Here is an 18,924-nt window from a genome sequence, read left to right on the forward strand (position 1 = left end):
GAACCCCTCCTCTTAGTCCTAAGAAACAGTTCTCCTCTTTTCCTAAGTGGTCCAATGAAAGTTCTAAGAAAAATAATCTTCACTCTGAATAAAGATTGCCGATTGTTGCAAATAAAAAATGCTTGACTTTAGTCTATTGTACAGCTAAGGATGTTAACAAAGACCACTTTATAATTCAATGGCAAGCACTGATTTCCTCGATTAATACTTTCTTGGATTAAGGTGGTGGCTGTCCTTTTTTTATTTAACAAAAAAAAGCCTCTATTTCATCCCCTATGCTAAATGGTGGAAAGGTTCAGGGGTTTGAGAGAAAATAGACTACATAGCTGTCTGAGAAGTGACATTTCAAAATCATACATTTTACAATATATATAAGCAATGGTGGGAAAAGGAAAATGTATATGAACAAGTAAAATGTTAAAACACACAGGCACAGATATATGTATCTCCTTGGATTCAGAGCTAAGCATTCTGAAAGCAATGAACCTGCATTTCAATAAATGAAATAATATTATATATATAGTTGGCAGGAAAAAATGATAGAATTAAAATTTACCTTAAATTCCCTTGCATGTGTATTAAATGAAATGCAGATGATTTTATATACTACCATGAATAGTAATTTTTTAGTAAATGTATGTTGTTTATATAATAAATTTTACATTGAAAATATATTCTTATAGGGTTTGTGTCTTTACATAAAAATGTATGCATAGCTATATTTTGGAAGACCACTGTACGTATGTTGGGAATGCACTCTAGTATGTCTATATAAGAGCCATGGCTTCTACTGCATTCTCCCACATCTCCCTTTCTTTTATTTTTTCTGTTTCCTTTTTGCTTTTGCCTGATTCAGTATATTGACGTTTACTTATTCTTTAATGTTAAGATTTTTTAAACTTTTCCTATTTTTATTCAGGGTATTATATAAAACAAAATTCAAACTGCTGTCTTTTACTTACTATGAAGCCAAACGACTATAATTGTATGCAGTCTGTGAATAATTGCCTTTAATTTATTAACTTCTAGTATTTCACCTTCTTATTTAAAGAGCCAATTAAGTGATTTCCCAGAGAATATTTCTTACCTTTTCCTTTAGGTTGTATTAAAACAAAACCAAAAACTTTCATATGGCCTCAGAAACCTAAGGAAAAGGATGATTCAATCATTAGGGGCCAGATTCTTTCTTAAACTATATATATTTATGATATAATATTTCCTTCCCTATGTCTATCCAGAGCCAATACTTAATTTGTGCTTTCATGTTCCTAAGCGTTTTTGTGGTAGGTAGTGTAAGTGTTGAGGATAGAGAATTGAAAACATTCTGAAAAAGAGGATAGAATCATTCCAAATAAAAATAATTCTATAAAAAAAACACCTATTAAAAAAGAACTCTTGAAGGTCAGAGGAAAGCAGGGAAAGAAAGACTGGAAGATAGGGAGATGGTAATATTTAGGTGAACAGTGACTGAGAGCGTAGAGGTGAATACGAGAAGCAAGGACCAAAAATGAAACTCTGAGGAGAGAGGAAGAAGTTTAAACAGGAAGTTTAGAAACATCACCATGAATTTAATGATGGCATATGATCGACTACCACTGTTACATTGTTTTTTTTAATTATTATTTGTTTATGCTTTCAAACTTTTGCCACTTTTGGACATAAGATTATTATTAGACTAATTCTGTACATTCTAGTCACAGAAGGAGGGAAAAAAAGGTGGTCAAAGAAGGAAGAAACATAGGAAGTACAATGGAAAGAGGGAGGAAGGTCACAGCAGTACCTAAAACCATGCTATGCAATGCTTTAGTTTTAGGAACTGATCTTTATATTAGCTCATATGAATGAGAAAATACTTAAAGTTCGCAAGTGGGTAAATTGTACAACTGCTGTTTTTAAATTTCATGACTTAAGCAATTTCCCATATGTTTTGTTTTTCTAAATATTTTGACTCCTTTTCCCACAAAAGGTTCAAGAAAATTTTAAATACAGTTTTTAAGGTTTTTCAGTGGTGTCTTTGAATACTTTTAACATCTGACCTACATCTTTCTGTAAAGGACTTTAAGATGATTTCCTTCATGATATTTTAAATAGCAATTTATGATTTGAGGTAGACGTTCTTGTTATCACTACAACCATTCTTTTTTGTTGTTGTTTCCTGAAAGAAGGTTATGGCATCGCACTCTTTGATCTATCTTGCAATTAAATTGGCCATGAAAGATAATGTGATTCATCTAACTTTTATATGAAAAGTGAAAGGAAATATATTGCTCATTTCAAAAATTCAAATCAGGCCAGGCACAGTGGTTCACGCCTACAATCCCAACACTTTGGAAGGCCGAGGCAGGCGGATCATGAGGTCAGGAGTTTGAGACCAGCCTGGCCAACATGGTGAAACCCCGTCTCTACTAAGAATCCAAAAATTAGCCGGGCATGGTGGCGGGCACCTGTAGTCCCAGCTACTCGGGAGGCTGAGGCAGGAGAATCACTTGAACCCGGGAGGCAGAGGCTGCAGTAAGCTGAGATCACACCACTGCACTCCAGCCTGGGCAACAGAGAAAGACTCTATCTCAAAAAAAAAGAAAGAAAATTAAATTCAGTAACTTTAAAAAACAAATTTTTGTTACAAATTAAAGAAAATAATTGACTCCCCTATTTATTTTGACTCAAAACTGGACAACCACTGGCATTTGACTGCAATAATGATTTAAAAATTAATAAGCTGATTCCTGCTCAGAAAATGCTTCTTCTAATGCAGTTCTAGCTACAGTATGGAATATCTGTCTCCTTTAGGTACACCTTGGATGATCTGGACTCTAAAAATACAAGTTACACCCAAGATTCCATTATCCTGTGGTTACTCACTTGGACCACAGACATGCAGGACCTGTCTGAAAGCAATATAAGAATCAAGTGGAACTCAACCAGTGAATCATCCCTATAATGTAGTGAAACTTTAGAGAGAAGAGCCTGGAGGATGTATTGGTTGTTAGGAAAATGTAGGCTACCAGTAGAAAATGACATCCTCTATTAATAAGATCTGAGGTGCAACATACATAATTGTCCTAATTTTTAAGATTGATGGGGAGCATGAAGCATTTTTTTAATGTGTTGACAGGCCCCAATAAATGCATAAACTGCATAGGACTCATGTGGTCTGAATGTATTTTAGGGCTTTCTGGGAATTGTCTTGACAGAGAACCTGAGCTGGACAAAGCAGCCTTGATCTGAGTGAGCTAACTGACACAATGAAGCTGTCAGGCATCTTTCTGCTCCTCTCTCTGGCTCTTTTCTGCTTTTTAACAGGTAAGTTTTTTCTTAAAATTAAGATCCCATATTTATACTGAACTGGATATGATGAGTAGTTGTTTATCATATTTTAAATCCTAATGATTTTGATGTAAAAGACCAATTCTGAGAGATTATCATAATGATGATAATGATTGTGATGATGACAATGATTATGGTAATAATTATACAAATTACTGTGATTTGTTGAGCATACACTATATTCTAGGCATGTACCAAGGGATTTTATGCATTGTCTCTGAGACTCATAATAAGGTATTTCTATCTCTGTTCTTCATATAAGAAACTGTGGAACAGAAAAATTGAGAAAATCAGCAAAAGACTTGCAACTAGCAGTTAGAATCTGGAATTTGAATCTGATTCTCTTGCTATCACATTTAATGTTTGTTCCATAAAACTAGATTGGAGGATGGATAATTGCATTAAATATTGGTTTTGCTTTCCAGAACAAAGGACTATTTTCCTCCCCTTAGTTTTCATTACAAAGAAATTCAAATAATTAAATTAAGACAATGGGGAAATTGGAAACTCAATGAGAAAAATCTTTGAAAATATGTAATTGAAACTTAGAATGCAGAAACGTATGTCTCTAGTGAGCTAAATAATCTTCAAGAAGGAGAATATCTTTGGACACTTTAGAGAGGTTCAAAGCACAATCATACTTCAAGATTATGTTTTTTATGACAGAACCATTGGAATGAGCAGGTCCATCATAAGCTATTTCTTTCCTTCCTTATTATTCTACTCTTTCACGTTGTAGGGCACAAAGCAAATGCTAGTTTTTAGACCCAAGACCAGTTTCATCTCTTCTATTAATGGCCTGTGTCACTTAAAGAAACATCATAATTTTCTGAGATATTTTCTCATTTGTAAAATAATAGAAATAAAACTAAGCCCTGGGACCTTCCATATCTTATGCATCATTTTCTGTGACAGTAGCAGATGAATTTTACTACTATGCAAGATTTTAAATGGCTGTACAAGTAAAAAAAAATCAATGAGATTTAGCTGATAGAGAAGCCAATCTGTAGCTGGTCATAATTACATGAACATACACTTAGAAATAGAAAAAAATGGGTAAAGGATTCCTGTGATATTATGGAGTAAGCTTGACTACTAAAGCCAAATAACCTTAATGTGTAGTTCAATCAGTTGCTGAGATGGCAGAAAAATATAGATCCGACTATGTAAAGTTTAGCTGCAAAGATAGTCTCAGAAATCAATTGTTAGTCCCTTTTTTTCTCTTGACAAAGGTGAATTGATCTTTAACAGGATCTGGTTGACTAATACAATTTACCAAAGCATGGATGCTTCACAGACATACTAGATAGTATTTGGGAGGGCATAATGCCTAAGGGCCTTAATGTTGAAACAGAGTAAAGTGAATTTTAGCCCTGGCACTTTCATTTTATAGCTTTGTGAACTTTCTGATGTTTATTTCACTCACATATAAAATAAACATATAAAGGACTATCTCTGTATGCAGAATTAAATGAGAAAAAGGCATGTACAATGCTTAACATAGTGGATGGGGTATAATGTATGTTTAACAAATGTTTATTAACATTATTGCCATAATAAAGTTTAATAAAAAGAGTACTAAATTGGACTCCATCATTGTGAATATTAATCCTGTTTTTGCCTTGCCAATTCCTACCTATGAGACATTAGGCAAATCTCTCCTCTTTTGATGACAGATTTGTACAGTGGAGACTTACTGAAAATTATAATAATAAATTGTCCCTGGCTATAAAAACCACTTAGAGTCTTTAAAAAATATAGACTGTCAAGGAACTCTCTGGTTTTATATAATAGAATTTTTAAATGATTGCCCTAAGAATTTGTCATTTTAATAATCACCCATATTGCTAGTTATAAATCAGTAAGGCTGGTAATCTCTGCTGAAAAAATGAACAGTAACCTTCTTTCAAATTAAAAAACAACAACTTGTTTTCTCCTTATCTTTATTATTAGAGATTGTGCTTTAAGGAATTTCCAGTTGTTATCCCATAAGTGTTGGCCATCATTGGAGATGGATTGAGCTAATCCACGCTATCTCTCATTGCGGTGCCCTTGGGCTTACTTGTCAGAGGGATTGGGACAGGAGTCCCATAGAAATGGACACAGATCAAAACTCAGCAGCCCATTCCAAGACTGGATTGAGGGATTTTATTATTTAAGTATTTTAAACCACTGAACTAATTAGTCACAAACTAAAATTACACATACAATATTAAGAGAAAGGAAATGGAGAGAAACAAGACTATATATATGGGATCTTTTCCCTTTTTAGGAATTTAGAGAGATGTAAAAGGAGAAGTAAGTCACAGGAATGAATGAGTTGTTCCTTACCAGTTTACATTTGGGCCAAGTTTTAAAAGTTGAGCAATTTCAAACTCAAAGAACAAACTACAAGCTTAATCTCTTTCCCTACTGCCTGTGGCAAAGGCTTTTGGGAGGAACTGCATGAAATGAACCTTGAAATGTCAAAGGTAGAGGATACTTTCCAATTCAACTTCTCCAAAGTGAGACCAGCAATGATAAGATAATTTCCATAGTAAATTAGTGACTGGGCTAGAACTGTAACATGAATTTCCAGATCCTTAATCCATTTTCTTTCTACCCCACCCTAACCTCCAACAATTGTTACCTCCTCATGGTTCATGTCTTTATATGACCTTCTTAAGAAGTGAGCAGATAAAAGAAAAAAAAAGAAGAATAGAAGAAAAAAGAAAACAAAAACAAACAAAAAAACATACCATGACTTTTTAAGATAGCTAAGTAACAGGAGTAGATATTAGGAATTTCCTAATGTTGAAAATTTCACTTTTTGTACATCAATGAATTACAGTGTTTGAATTTTGTGCTTTTCTTTCAGGTGTCTTCAGTCAGGGAGGACAGGTCAGTGCCTATTTTTATCTCTTCTTCCTGCCTGGGTGGTGCTTGGCTTGATCTTCACTGGCCAAAAAGAAATTTGTCTATGGTTAACAGAGCAAAAACAATGAGCAGGCAAACCTTATGCAGACGTCAGCAGAAATTATTATTCCTTAACTAAATTCTTGTCAGTTTAAAAGAACCTAACTACACCTTCTCATAATTTTTTAGGGAAGAATAAATATAAATAAAAATAGGATGTATCTGGGATAAAATTCGTGCTCTATCATTGATTTCACTGTGTGATCTTGGGAAAGTTACTCAACTTCTCTGAGCTGCAAGTTCCACACCTATAGAAAAGGGACAATATTATTCACTTCATAGAAGTGCAATTATATTTAAATTATGTAAACAATGTGAAAGTATTTGGCAAGCCGTTAAAGGCTATATATGTATTAGTTACTGATTAAAAATTAACATCCTCTGAAGAAGTTAGGATATAGGTTATTTCTTTTTCAGAAATAAGAACTGAAAGTAGACAGGAAACTAGTTTACTGCTCTGTAATGAGGATACACAGAACGATTCACTCAAATTTTAATAAAATTTGGTTTAAAAACTGGAATGAGCACAAGTTATCTTCATCGTTGGGTTTTTCCCCCAAATTAGTTCACCAATGTCTTTCTATCTTTTTCATTTTAACTGTCAAAGGACAACACAAGTACTATTTGTTCTGCCAATCCTGTTCCTTTATCTACTTGGTCTTGGCACTAGTTCTTGTTTAGCCTTGGTGTGCCTTGTTATACCTTTGACATGAAAATTTCTAGACACTACTGCTAACTAATTGGAGTTGGAAAAGCCATTGGAAATATTTTCCAACCCTGAGATACCCACTGCATTATATAAGACTGTTATTTTTTAAATTTTAGCATCTCAGAAATTAGGATGCATCTTACAAATGATGACGCATTTGTGTGTGTGTGTGTGTGTGTGTACATGCATGTGCACTTAGGTGTATGCCTAACACATGCACACATGTGTGTTGGCATTGTCATATGAAACTGTATACCTTAAAGTTGTATTATTATGTTTAAATGAGAATGATAGTATTGTCTATACTAAACGTGAAAACAAACACACAAGGAAAGGACATAACATCCAGCCAACACATTTCATATCTCATTAGTTAGTAAAATATAGTGAAACCATTACTCATAGAATTAAGAAATACGGAATTTAATCCTAGTTTTCTCATTAACACACACGTTACTTCCCTTCTTTGAACCTTGATTTCTCAGATTTTTTTTCTTACAAACAGAGGTTTTATTGCATTTGGTCCACAGACATATTTTACATTATCTCATGGAGCAGGGCTCCTGAGTGGGGGTCCTTGTGTAGTACTTGGCAGGTCCCAGGGTGTGTGGCTGGGAGAGATGGAGCAGTATAGCTGGTCAGGCCCAAAAGGAGAGAAGGAAGGCTGGGGGTGCCTTAAAACCTACTGAAGGGCCGGGCACGGTGCCTCATGCCTGTAATCCCAGCATTTGGGCAGGCTGAGGTGGGCGGATCACCTGAGGCCAGGAGTTAGAGACCAGCCTGGCTAACATGGTGAAACCCTATCTCTACTAAAAATACAAAAATTAGCCAGGCGTGGTGGAGCACCTGCAGTTCCAGCTACTTGGGAGGCTGAGGCAGGAGAATTCCCTGAGCCCAGGAGGTGGAGGTGCAGTGAGCCAAGATTGTGCCACTGCAGAGTGTTTTCTAAAGTTCATTTACATTTTACTACTTACTGACTTTATGCTTTAGATGGGCCAAAGTCTTATAGTTTGCTTGCTTCATGATCACCTGGATTGCTTACTAAATATACAGTTCCCCAGGCATCATGCAAGACATTGAATAATAATCAGAAAGGTAGTTTGAGTTTGAGTCTGCATTTTAAATAATTATCCAGATGATATTTATACATAAGAAAACTGAACATTTTTCCCTAGGTAAGAGGAGGCAAACTGCATTGGGAAGCATTATCTCTGGAGTCAGATAATATAGATGAGTGGAGTCCTCATTCATACTTACTTGCTGTGTGACTTGAAAAATGTAGTTTCCCTTCTCATTGCCTTTGTTTCCATATCACTAAGATGAAGATTTGAATGCAATGATCTGTGAAGCCCCTTCCTGCCCTAACTGTCCAAATTGTTATCAACCAAGCCTGTCCTGCCAAGGCTGCTGTCTCTTCTCCACTCAAATATAAACGACAGGGAAGCTCTTATACTTTTAAATGGCACTGAGGCTGCCATTTCTCTTTTGCATGCCTGGAGGGAGGGTGGGAGTTTCAATGCCAGCAGAAGACATTGAAACTATCATTAGGAGCATGCTTGCTCAAGTCTGATCCAGCCAGGATAAAAGGAAGTAAGATTTCCTCCAACACTGAAGTCATTCTTCTCACGCCAAGAATTCTCTGCATGATGAGACAACTGATGGGAAATTATAGTTGGCAGTCTGAATTATGGACTTCAAAAAATATCACATTAATTTGAAAAGATTATTCAAGCTAAACAAAATCATGTTGCCAGACTTTTGGAAATCATATTCCAGTAAAATTTTCCCTGTAAATGTAAATGACTAATATGCTGACAACTCTTTAATTTACCAAGGAGATAGATAATGGCACAATAATAACAATAAGAGTAAAATAAAACTACTATTTATCATCACTAGTGTTTCATTAAGTAATTTGTTATATAGCACCAAAATGTTTAAAAGACATAATTTCAGAATAAAGATAGTCCTTTAACTGAATACATTTTGCTTTTTGAATCACGTACTGCATTGCCTTTAATATTTTTATATTTTCCTATCAGGCTCTGTATTTGGGCACCATATCCTTAAAGAGCTGTTTAGATGAATAGTTCGAATTGAAATGAACAGAACAAGCCTTTTAAAAGCAATGATTGGCAACCATTTTCTGTTACAATACTTTTTGAAATACTTAAGTTTATTTTTGCTTGTATTTTAAGATAAGAATTGGTGAATTTTCATACAATTGGTAAAACAACGCTCCATGACTCTAATGAGTTTGAAGTTTTTCATTTTTCCTAATTAGCTTAATTTTGCTTAAAATTAATATACTGACAAAATGTCTAAATACAATTTGGAAATGTTATCTAGTACCTATAACTTAATTACAAATTGAACAACTAAAGCCTCAGAAACGAGGTCTAGCTGACTTACATCTACCAACAGCAGTAAAGCTGTGAAGTCAACACTTCAAGACTCCTGACTCCATATGGAGTGAGCTTTCCATGGCTGTGTACTGCTTTTAATCAGCAATAGAGGGCCATTGTGTAGTGAATGTGAAAGAGCTTTGAGCAGTACAATTTCTTAAGCAAATATAAGGTAGTGATCACTATTCTCACTTAAGCAAATAATATAACTACATTAGTTTCAAATAAGATAACTTGTGTCCACATGCAGAAAAAATTTGAAATTAGGAGGAAAATGAGGAAGAGACCATGTTAAAAAGTCTCACACAGTGAGTTTAGAGGCTGTCTAAAATCAAAGGAGGAAGTATTTGGGCAAAAGTAGCTATTTCTTTCACCCAGCCGAAATTAAGGAGATAAAAATTTATTTTATTGGTTCAGACAAGAAATATTGAGAACTGGTATAGGCAGTAAATTTGGAACTGGCAAAGAAAATGAGGTAAAGCAATGCAGAAGGTAACACAAGGGAAAATAAACGGCAATGTTTCCATCTGAGGGAGGGTTGGAGAATCTAAAAAATGCTTCTATCATTAAAAATGGAAAAAACAGAAAAACAGAATATAAAACTAGTTTGGAAGGAAAGAGTTGTATTTTGCACATAAACATCTTAAATATGAATGAAATTATTGAGTAAAAGGTTATATATATACACATATATATACACATATACATACATATATACATATATACACATATACATATATACATATATACACATATATGTATATATATGTGTATATATGTTTGACCATTGAGAGTTAGTTTGAGATATTTATAAAAAGCTATAAAAATATTCTGGGATTTTTCAGTACCATATGGGAAAGTATATGTCATTAGGAAGAGAAAACCAAGTATATTAAACTATCTAGGAAATGACCATAATTAATGCTCTGGAGGAAAAAAGAAAAGACAGCAAGAGAGAGAAGAAACAGAGAACAAGAGAACCAACATATAATGAAAGTGTGGAAAGAGTTTCAAAAAGGTTGGAGTGATCAAGAGTAGCACATGTCATAAGGAAATCATGAAAGTTTTAAAACAACCAATAGATGTATTCTGTATTTTTGAGGGCAGTTTCTGTAGAGTAGAAAGGGGAGGGAAATAAGAGTGAGGGGAAGCCAAGCTTGGTAGCAATTAAGAAAATAGATATGGTAAAGAATGGAAATTATTTAACCACATAGGTAGTGTTTGTCAGTAATATAAAGAAGAGATGCTATTCTATATCCCAAATCCATGTTTGTGTGATTGCAAATTTTCATTGGTTTTACTTGTAAACCTAAAACGCTAGACTTGAGTATGAATAATCCTGAGTCTTTAGTTGACTTAATGACCATATAAACTCAAATTTCCAGAAGCATTCTGCACCTTCTCCAACCCCTGGGGCCCACAGAGAGTGGTCCTCTCCTGCCCAGCCACCATGTTAAAATGTCTCACAGAGTGAGTTTAGAGGGCTCTCTAAAATTAAAGGAGGAAGTATTTGGGTAAAGGTTGCTATTTCTCTCACCAGCTGAAGTTAAAGACATAACAGCTTTATTTAAAACACATCACTGAAAGTGTTCACTGATAAATCTTGAAACATCAAAGCTAAAAGAATCCGAGATACCATTTAATCTCATGGTGTTGACCATTTTCTATGAGTTACAGAGATCTTTCAGAGCTACTGTAGTTAGCATAGACCTGTAATAAGGTTACTTTCTACACTCCTAACCCAGAACTATTTCAAATATTCTATATTAACTCTCTACAACTTTCATATGACCACATTTGTTCCTTATAAAAACCTTGGGAATCTGAAAATTAGGCATGACATGTGTTCTTTGTCGTTTCTTGGTTAAGAAAATTGAGGTGCAGGCATCGAGTCCTTTGTTCAAGATAACACAGACAGTCAATGGCAGAACAGGTTCTAAAACATGATTCTCAGCTTACTTCAGAGATCATTGAAGGCCACTAAAATTTAAGAGTATGATATTTATCTGTTCTATGGAAGTTTGTTCATATGCCACTTGATTGATTTGTTTTCATTTATTGAAATGCTTTTCTCTTCCTAGTCTTCTTCCACAGGGCAGAGGAAAAAAATACTTGGGTGTGGGTTCAGTTGTGCTAGGCTCAACTGAGATAATCTATGTAAAAGTAGCTTGAATATTTTGAAGCAATTGATAAACACAAGGCAGTATTATTTTAGATAGAGATAAAGCAAGTTTCCTCTCTCCATATGTAAATGTCACTTCATTCCACACAGATATATTTGGAGGGGTTCAGCTTAACCTATTGCTTATTGTCATTACTCTTGAAATAATGGCTCAAATGTCATTTACACACCAAATATGGATTTAATTGACATTGTGTTGAAAACAATCTTAAAACTCCAGACTACTTTTGAAAAACAGCTATAGTTGAAAGGATATGTTAGTGGCACAGGTGCTACCATTCCTACTGTGGAGCCCATAATAATAATTATTAATCAGTCATAACATATGTTCTGAACAATAGTGCAACCTTAGAATCATTTTAAACACAGCAACTTAGGCAGCCATTACTAAATGATTGTAGTAAGCACAAAAGTTCAAATTCCACAGACTCTGAAACAGGGTAAGGTAATAAAATGACATTAGATGCACCTATAATCTTAGTGACTTGGAAGGCTGAGGCAGGAAGATGTCTTGAGGGCCAAGAGTTTGAGACTAGCCAGGGCAACATAGGAAGACTCTCTCTCTAAAATATATATATAGTGTGTATATATATTTTATATAAAGTATATATTGTATATAAAGTATATATTGTATACCTTTATATATATTATATATATATAGCAACATAGCAAGACTCTATCTCTAAAGTATACATATTTAGTATATAAATATATATTTATAATATACGTAAGTAGATATATTTAGTATCTATATACTTTAGAAATAGAGTATATATATACTTTAGAGATATACTTTATATATACATATCCTGTATATATATTAGTTTATGTGTATATAAGTGATATATTTAGTATCTATATACTTTAGAGATATACTTTATATATGCATATCCTATATATATATTAGTTTATGTGTATATACACAAACACATTAGAATATTGTTTTCAAGAGCTTATGGATGGATATTGCATCCGCAGGGAAAAGTAACAAGCATCAGGTAATGTCTGGTGCCCCTTGTAAGGTTCATCCATGTTTTTTGTTTGTTTGTTTTTGTTTTTGTTTTTGTTTGACAGCGTCTCAGTCTGTCGCCCAGGCTGGAGTGCAGTGGCGCGATCTGGGCTCACTGCAAGCTCCGTCTCCCAGGTTCATGCCATTCTCCTGCCTCAGCCTCCCGAGATGCCCGCCACCACACCCGGCTAATTTTTTTTTTTTTGTATTTTTAGTAGAGACAGCATTTCACCGTGTTAACCAGGATGGTCTCCATCTCCTGACCTTGTGATCTGCCCGCCTCGGCCTCCCAAAATGCTGGGATTACAGGCGTGAGCCAACGCGCCTGGCCCATCCATGTTTTGATAGCAATACAGAAGGAGTGCTGTTAGAGCACATTAATATGATATTTAAAAAGTCATTTCATGACCAAAAACCACTCTCAATTGGAACAGTTTAATGTGGGAGCAAAAAGTTTTACCCATATAGCATTTGACTACATCATTAATTTACTCCTGAATACAATCTGTATTCCTTGTAATGAGTTTCCTGTGACTCAAACAAAATGTCTCGAGTATATTTAATGTATTCTACTTAAGTAGGTAAGTAGAATACATTAGATAAGGAGAGCTATTTTATATTTCAGAATGCTTTATGTCACAACTATTTATATATGGTTTTTAAAGTTTGCTGTCTAAAGCTTCTGTTCTGAAGGATGGTCTCTTAGAATGCACTGATGACAATGTCACTCTGCTTACTTTGGTAGGTTGACTGTGGTGAGTTCCAGGACCCCAAGGTCTACTGCACTCGGGAATCTAACCCACACTGTGGCTCTGATGGCCAGACATATGGCAATAAATGTGCCTTCTGTAAGGCCATGGTGTAAGTATTATATTCATCAAAGCTGACCCTTGCCAACACAAACTTCCAGAATAAGACTAAGACACTTTTTTGAGGTATTATAGAAAACACCTATACCTCCCCATAAAGACTGAAGAAACAAGCTTCAGGCAATTTGATTGAAAACAGATGGGTCAAAAGCAACAAAAGCATTACATACTAAATTATTTGAAAACATAATCTCAATTGCTTTGCTTTGTTATTATTAATTTTGTCTTAGAGAAGTTTTCAAAAACATTCACACATCTTATATATTATAACTTATACTTAATAATTTTGATATGTTTTAATGTTTTCATTTGTTTCTAATTAAAACTTGCTATATCAATACATAATGAACATATGTCTACACTTACATATAACACATCTGACTAATTAATACCAAACTTTCCTCAGGAGAAAGTCAGTGGTGTAATATGAGATTTGAATTAATAGATGCATATTACTGAGAGGGCTTGAATGTGTCACTTGCTCCAAAATGTCAAACGCCTGAATATCTGGTTCAACTTCTTACATCTTCTGTCAGAAAAGAACTATAGTCCCTTTGTCATTATTTCTCCTGTGACCTCTACCTTTTCAATGGTATACATACTTACTCTTGGAGAATGAACAATTGGTACCAAAAAGTCTAAGACTTATGAAAACTCTTTGAGATTTGTTTAAGATTCATACTTTCCACAGCTAGGCCAGACGTAACCTCTGAGTGCATTTAATTAACATCTTCTGAATCATATAAATAGAATGCACAGAATCAAATAATTAAATGGACGGTGCCATTGTTAAACCTGTTTCGAACCTCTGTGGTGAGTACTTACGATATTGCGCTGAGTATATATTTGTCTTTCTTTTTTGTAGGAAAAGTGGTGGAAAGATTAGCCTAAAGCATCCTGGAAAATGCTGAGTTAAAGCCAATGTTTCTTGGTGACTTGCCAGCTCTTGTGGCCTTCTTTTCTCACTTCTGCTTATACTTTTGCTAGTGGATTCTTTTAATTCCTAAAGACATACCTACTCTCCCTGGGTCTTGAGGAGTTCAATGTATGTCTATTTCTCTTCATTCACTTGTCAATAAACTACATTTTGCAAAAGCATTGACTGTGTTCTTACTTTGAGATCAAGAAAATATATACATACAACAGAGAATAATTGAACTGGGATAAACTTGGATCAAGAAACCTATTTTCCTGATCTAAGTTAACCATCCAGTCATTGTGAGATCTTAGGAAAATCCCTTCCTTTCTCTTATTCTTAGAACCTCCATGTTTATAATGAAGGATTTTGACAACATGACCATATGTTATGCTTACAGTTACTTAAAATATCTATCATTTATTAGATCACATAATATTCATTCTTCCCAATTTCATAAAAAGCATGTTATATAAAAGAAAAATATTTGTTCTCTACAGGTCAATTTTTTAGGCATCTGGAATGGAAAATTTAGACTATATAATTTCTAAAGACATACAGTATTTGGTTTTCTGCAGTAGCAGTATATTTTTTTTGAGACAAAGTCTCACTCTGTCACCCAAGTTGGAGGGCAGTGGTGCAATCTCAGGTCACTGCAACCTCCACTTCCCTCCTTCAAGCAATTCTCGTGCCTCAGCCACCTCAATAACTGAGACTACAGGTGCCCACCACTATGTTCAGCTAATTTTTGTATTTTTAATAGAGACGGAGTTTCACCCTGTTGGCCAGGCTGGTCTCGAACTCCTGGCCTCAAGTGATCCACCCACCTTGGCTTCCCAAAGTGCTGGGATTACAATACCAGATATAATGTAACAAAATATACAATAAATGGTGACTGTTCAATAAAATCAGTCACTTGGCAAATAAAACAGCTGTAGTTAAAAGAAGACTGAAGGTTAAAGCACAGCTCTGTTGATAACAAGCTCAATCTCCATGTAGCTGCCTCAACCCTATGAAAATCCACAGTTTGATACGTATATATCTTATTCTGAACATTCACATGGAAGTATTCAGAACTCTTTCTTTGAGTATTTTCATGTAGTAAAGCATGCTTTTATAAGTAACACCTTACTGGGGAAACTCAGACAGAATACATCTCTAGCTGCAATGTAATAAACATCACTCCAGCAACAAAGATTTACTGGGGCCTGCTCTGTGGTAGATTCTGTTCTAGGTGCCTTGGATACAGCGTGGATGGTAGTGAGAAGGGCTAATGACCCTTCAATATTTAATGATGTTTAAATTCCAACAAGAAGAAATAGACTAAAACAATAAATATAATAATAAATGGCATAATAAGATAGAAGGTTATAAGGGCTATTAGAAAAAAAAGAAGAATATGTTAATATGGATAAAAAATACTTAGGGAAAGGTGGTAACCATCTGCAGTACTAAATCAGTTGGTTCCAGTAGTTTTTATTGGAAGACCCAGAGATGAAGAAATTGGCCAAATACATATACTGGAGAAGAGCAAAAGGAGATGCTAAAAATAGCCATTAAGGTTGTGGAGCATGACTGTTTTGTTCAAGGTTTAGCAAGAAGGCATTGGTGACTGAAGAGGACTGACTAAATGGGCAAATAATAGAAGATGTAAAAGAGGAATGAGCCTGATTCAGGAAAGACTTTGAAGTTATTTTTAATATTTTTTCTTTTACCTTGACATATGAAATGTGTTTCTAACAATGCATATTAAGATTATATTTCTGATTTTAAAATCTCAAATATATTTTATGCACATAGATGTTACCCCTAATTGTACATAATTAAAGAAGACTGACCTGGCCAGACTGAGAGATGTATCCAGTATCTAGATAAAGAGTCAGGGAATAGATTAGATTATGCTGGAAAAACTGTATGAGCATTCTGTTCCATGGTTAAAGATTATTCCCCTTGACGGATAAAAATGAACACATAATCTATTATTTGGGTACAGCATTGATAAGAGAGAGTATACTCAAGTCACACAGACCAGAATGTGAATCATGGTTATGATGTAAGTTATGTGCCTTTGAGCAAGTCACTTAGACTTCTTTGTATCATTATTTCTTCATCTGAAAAATAGAGATAATAATATCTACCTTCTCGTTTTATGATGAAGACTAAGGATATAATGCATGTAAAGCACTTAATCACTAATATATAACAAAAGCCAAGAAGTTAATGGCTGTTATTATTAAGCTCTGTCATCAGTTTCAGCATTATATTGTCTTCACTGATCAGAATCTTTTTGTGTTCTATTTCCTAGTCTAAAAATGTCTATCTCTATGTTCACAATTTTTGGAATTGCTCATCTCAGCTGTTTCTCTCCACCTTCCCATTCTCTTTGTAGACTAAATTCCATGCTCATTAGGAAAAGTAAGCCTAAATCTCTTCTTGAGTTTCTACTCTGTGAAACAATTTAGCTACTTTTAATGTAAACACGGAGAAAATTATGTATAGTTTGATAATAGAATAACTGTGCATTGGTGAAAGTACTTTTTTTATTTTTTTTTGAGACAAAGTCTCACTCTGTCACCCAAGTTGGAGAGCAGTGGTGCAATCTCAGGTCACTGCAACCTCCACTTCCCTCCTTCAAGCAATTCTCGTGCCTCAGCCACCTCAATAACTGAGACTACAGGTGACCACCACTATGTTCAGCTAATTTTTGTATTTTTAATAGAGACGGAGTTTCACCCTGTTGGCCAGGCTGGTCTCGAACTCCTGGCCTCAAGTGATCCACCCACCTTGGCCTCCCAAAGTGCTGGGATTACAAGCATGAGCCACCACGTTGGGCCTTGGTGAAAGTACTTATATTTCCTATTGGAACCCTCCCCACCAGCCAGACCAGATTCCTACCAGCTATCTTCCACACAAAAGTTTCAGTTTCACCACTTTGCCTTTGCCTATCTGAAATGTCTTTTATGATATCTTCTGCCACACTGCCTAACTCTTCTTTTCTCATACAAATCTGAATTTAATTGCACCATTTATTTTAAGGCTTATGTCAGGGGCTGTATCTGAAAATTGTCATAAAGTATCTCTTGTCTAGTTCTGACCTATTCTTTGGAAATGAAGGGAAAGCATATAAAAATAAACCACAGAAGACTAGATGACTTATATTTCTTGGAAAGAAGCAAGTCACATAAAAAAAGAAGTCAACAGTCAAAATATACAGATTTGGGCTACAGAGATATCCACACTCTCAAATCTCAGTGAACACACATTTAAGATTTATGCATACTGTAGTTTGCTTGTTTTTGACAAACCTGATGAAAACAAGCAATGGGGAAAGGATTCCCTATTTAATAAATGGTGTTGTGAAAACTGGCTAGCCATATGCAGAAAGCTGAAACTGGATCCCTTCCTCACAAGTTACACAAAAATTAACTCAAAATGGATTAAAGACTGAAATGTAAGACCCAAAACCATAAAAACCCTAGAAGAAAACCTAGGCAACACCATTCAGGACATAGGCATGGGCAAAGATTTCATGACTAAAACACCAAAAACAATGACAACAAAAGCCAAAATAGACAAATGGGATCTAATTAAACTAAACAGCTTCAGCATGGCAAAAGAAACTATCATCAGAGTGAACAGGCAACCTACAGAATGGGAGAAAATTTTTGCAATCTATCCATCTGACAAAGGTCTAATATCCAGAATCTACAAAGAACTTAAACAAATGTACAAGAAAAAAGCAAACAACCCCATCAAAAAGTGGGTGAAGAATATGAACAAACACTTCTCAAAAGAAGACATGTATGTAGCCAACAAATGTGAAAAAAAAAGCTCATCATCATTGGTCATGAGAGAAACGCAAATCAAAACCACAATCACATACCATCTCACACCAGTTAGAATGGCGATCATTAAAAAGTCAGGAAACAACAGATGCTGGAGAGGATGTGGAGAAAAAGGAATGCTATTACACTGTTGGTGGAAGTGTAAATTAGTTCAACCATTGTGGAAGTCAGTGTAGCAATTCCTCAAGCATCTAGAACCAGAAATACCATCTGACCCAGCAATCCCATTACTGGGTATACACCCAAAGAATTATAAATCATTCTACTATAAAGACACATGCACACATATGTTTACTGAGGCACTGTTCACAATAGCAAAGACTTGGAACCAACCCAAATGCCCGTCAACGATAGACTGGATAAAGGAAATGTGGCATATATACACCATAGAGTATTATGCAGCCATAAAAAGGATGAGTTCATATCCTTTGCAGGGACATGGATGAAGCTGGAAACCATTATTTTTAGCAAACTAACACAAGAACAGAAAACCAAACATTGCATGTTCTCACTCATAAGTGGGAGTTGAACAATGAGAACACATAAACACAGGGAGGGGAACATCACACACTGGGGCCTGCTGGGAGGTGAAGGGTATAGGGGAGAGACAGCATTAGGAGAAATACCTAATGTAGATGACAGGTTGATGGGTGCAGCAAACCACCACGACACGCGTATACCTATGTAACAAACCTGCATGTTATGCA

At 35.1% G+C, this 18,924-nt stretch overlaps 1 protein-coding gene across 1 annotated transcript; it reads left to right on the plus strand.

Moving 5' to 3' along the window:
- Positions 1-2,926: 2,926 nt before the first annotated feature.
- LOC116471688 (serine protease inhibitor Kazal-type 6) lies at positions 2,927-14,629 on the plus strand. The gene is made up of 5 exons (XM_032158293.2): positions 2,927-3,042; positions 3,170-3,303; positions 6,185-6,207; positions 13,333-13,448; positions 14,322-14,629. The coding sequence occupies exons 2-5, from the start codon at positions 3,246-3,248 to the stop codon at positions 14,365-14,367; spliced, it is 243 nt and encodes an 80-aa protein (XP_032014184.1). The 5' UTR covers positions 2,927-3,042; positions 3,170-3,245; the 3' UTR covers positions 14,368-14,629.
- Positions 14,630-18,924: the final 4,295 nt, after the last annotated feature.

This window comes from Hylobates moloch, unplaced genomic scaffold, assembly GCF_009828535.3.
Source record: "Hylobates moloch isolate HMO894 unplaced genomic scaffold, HMol_V3 SCAFFOLD_6, whole genome shotgun sequence".
NCBI lineage: Eukaryota > Metazoa > Chordata > Mammalia > Primates > Hylobatidae > Hylobates > Hylobates moloch.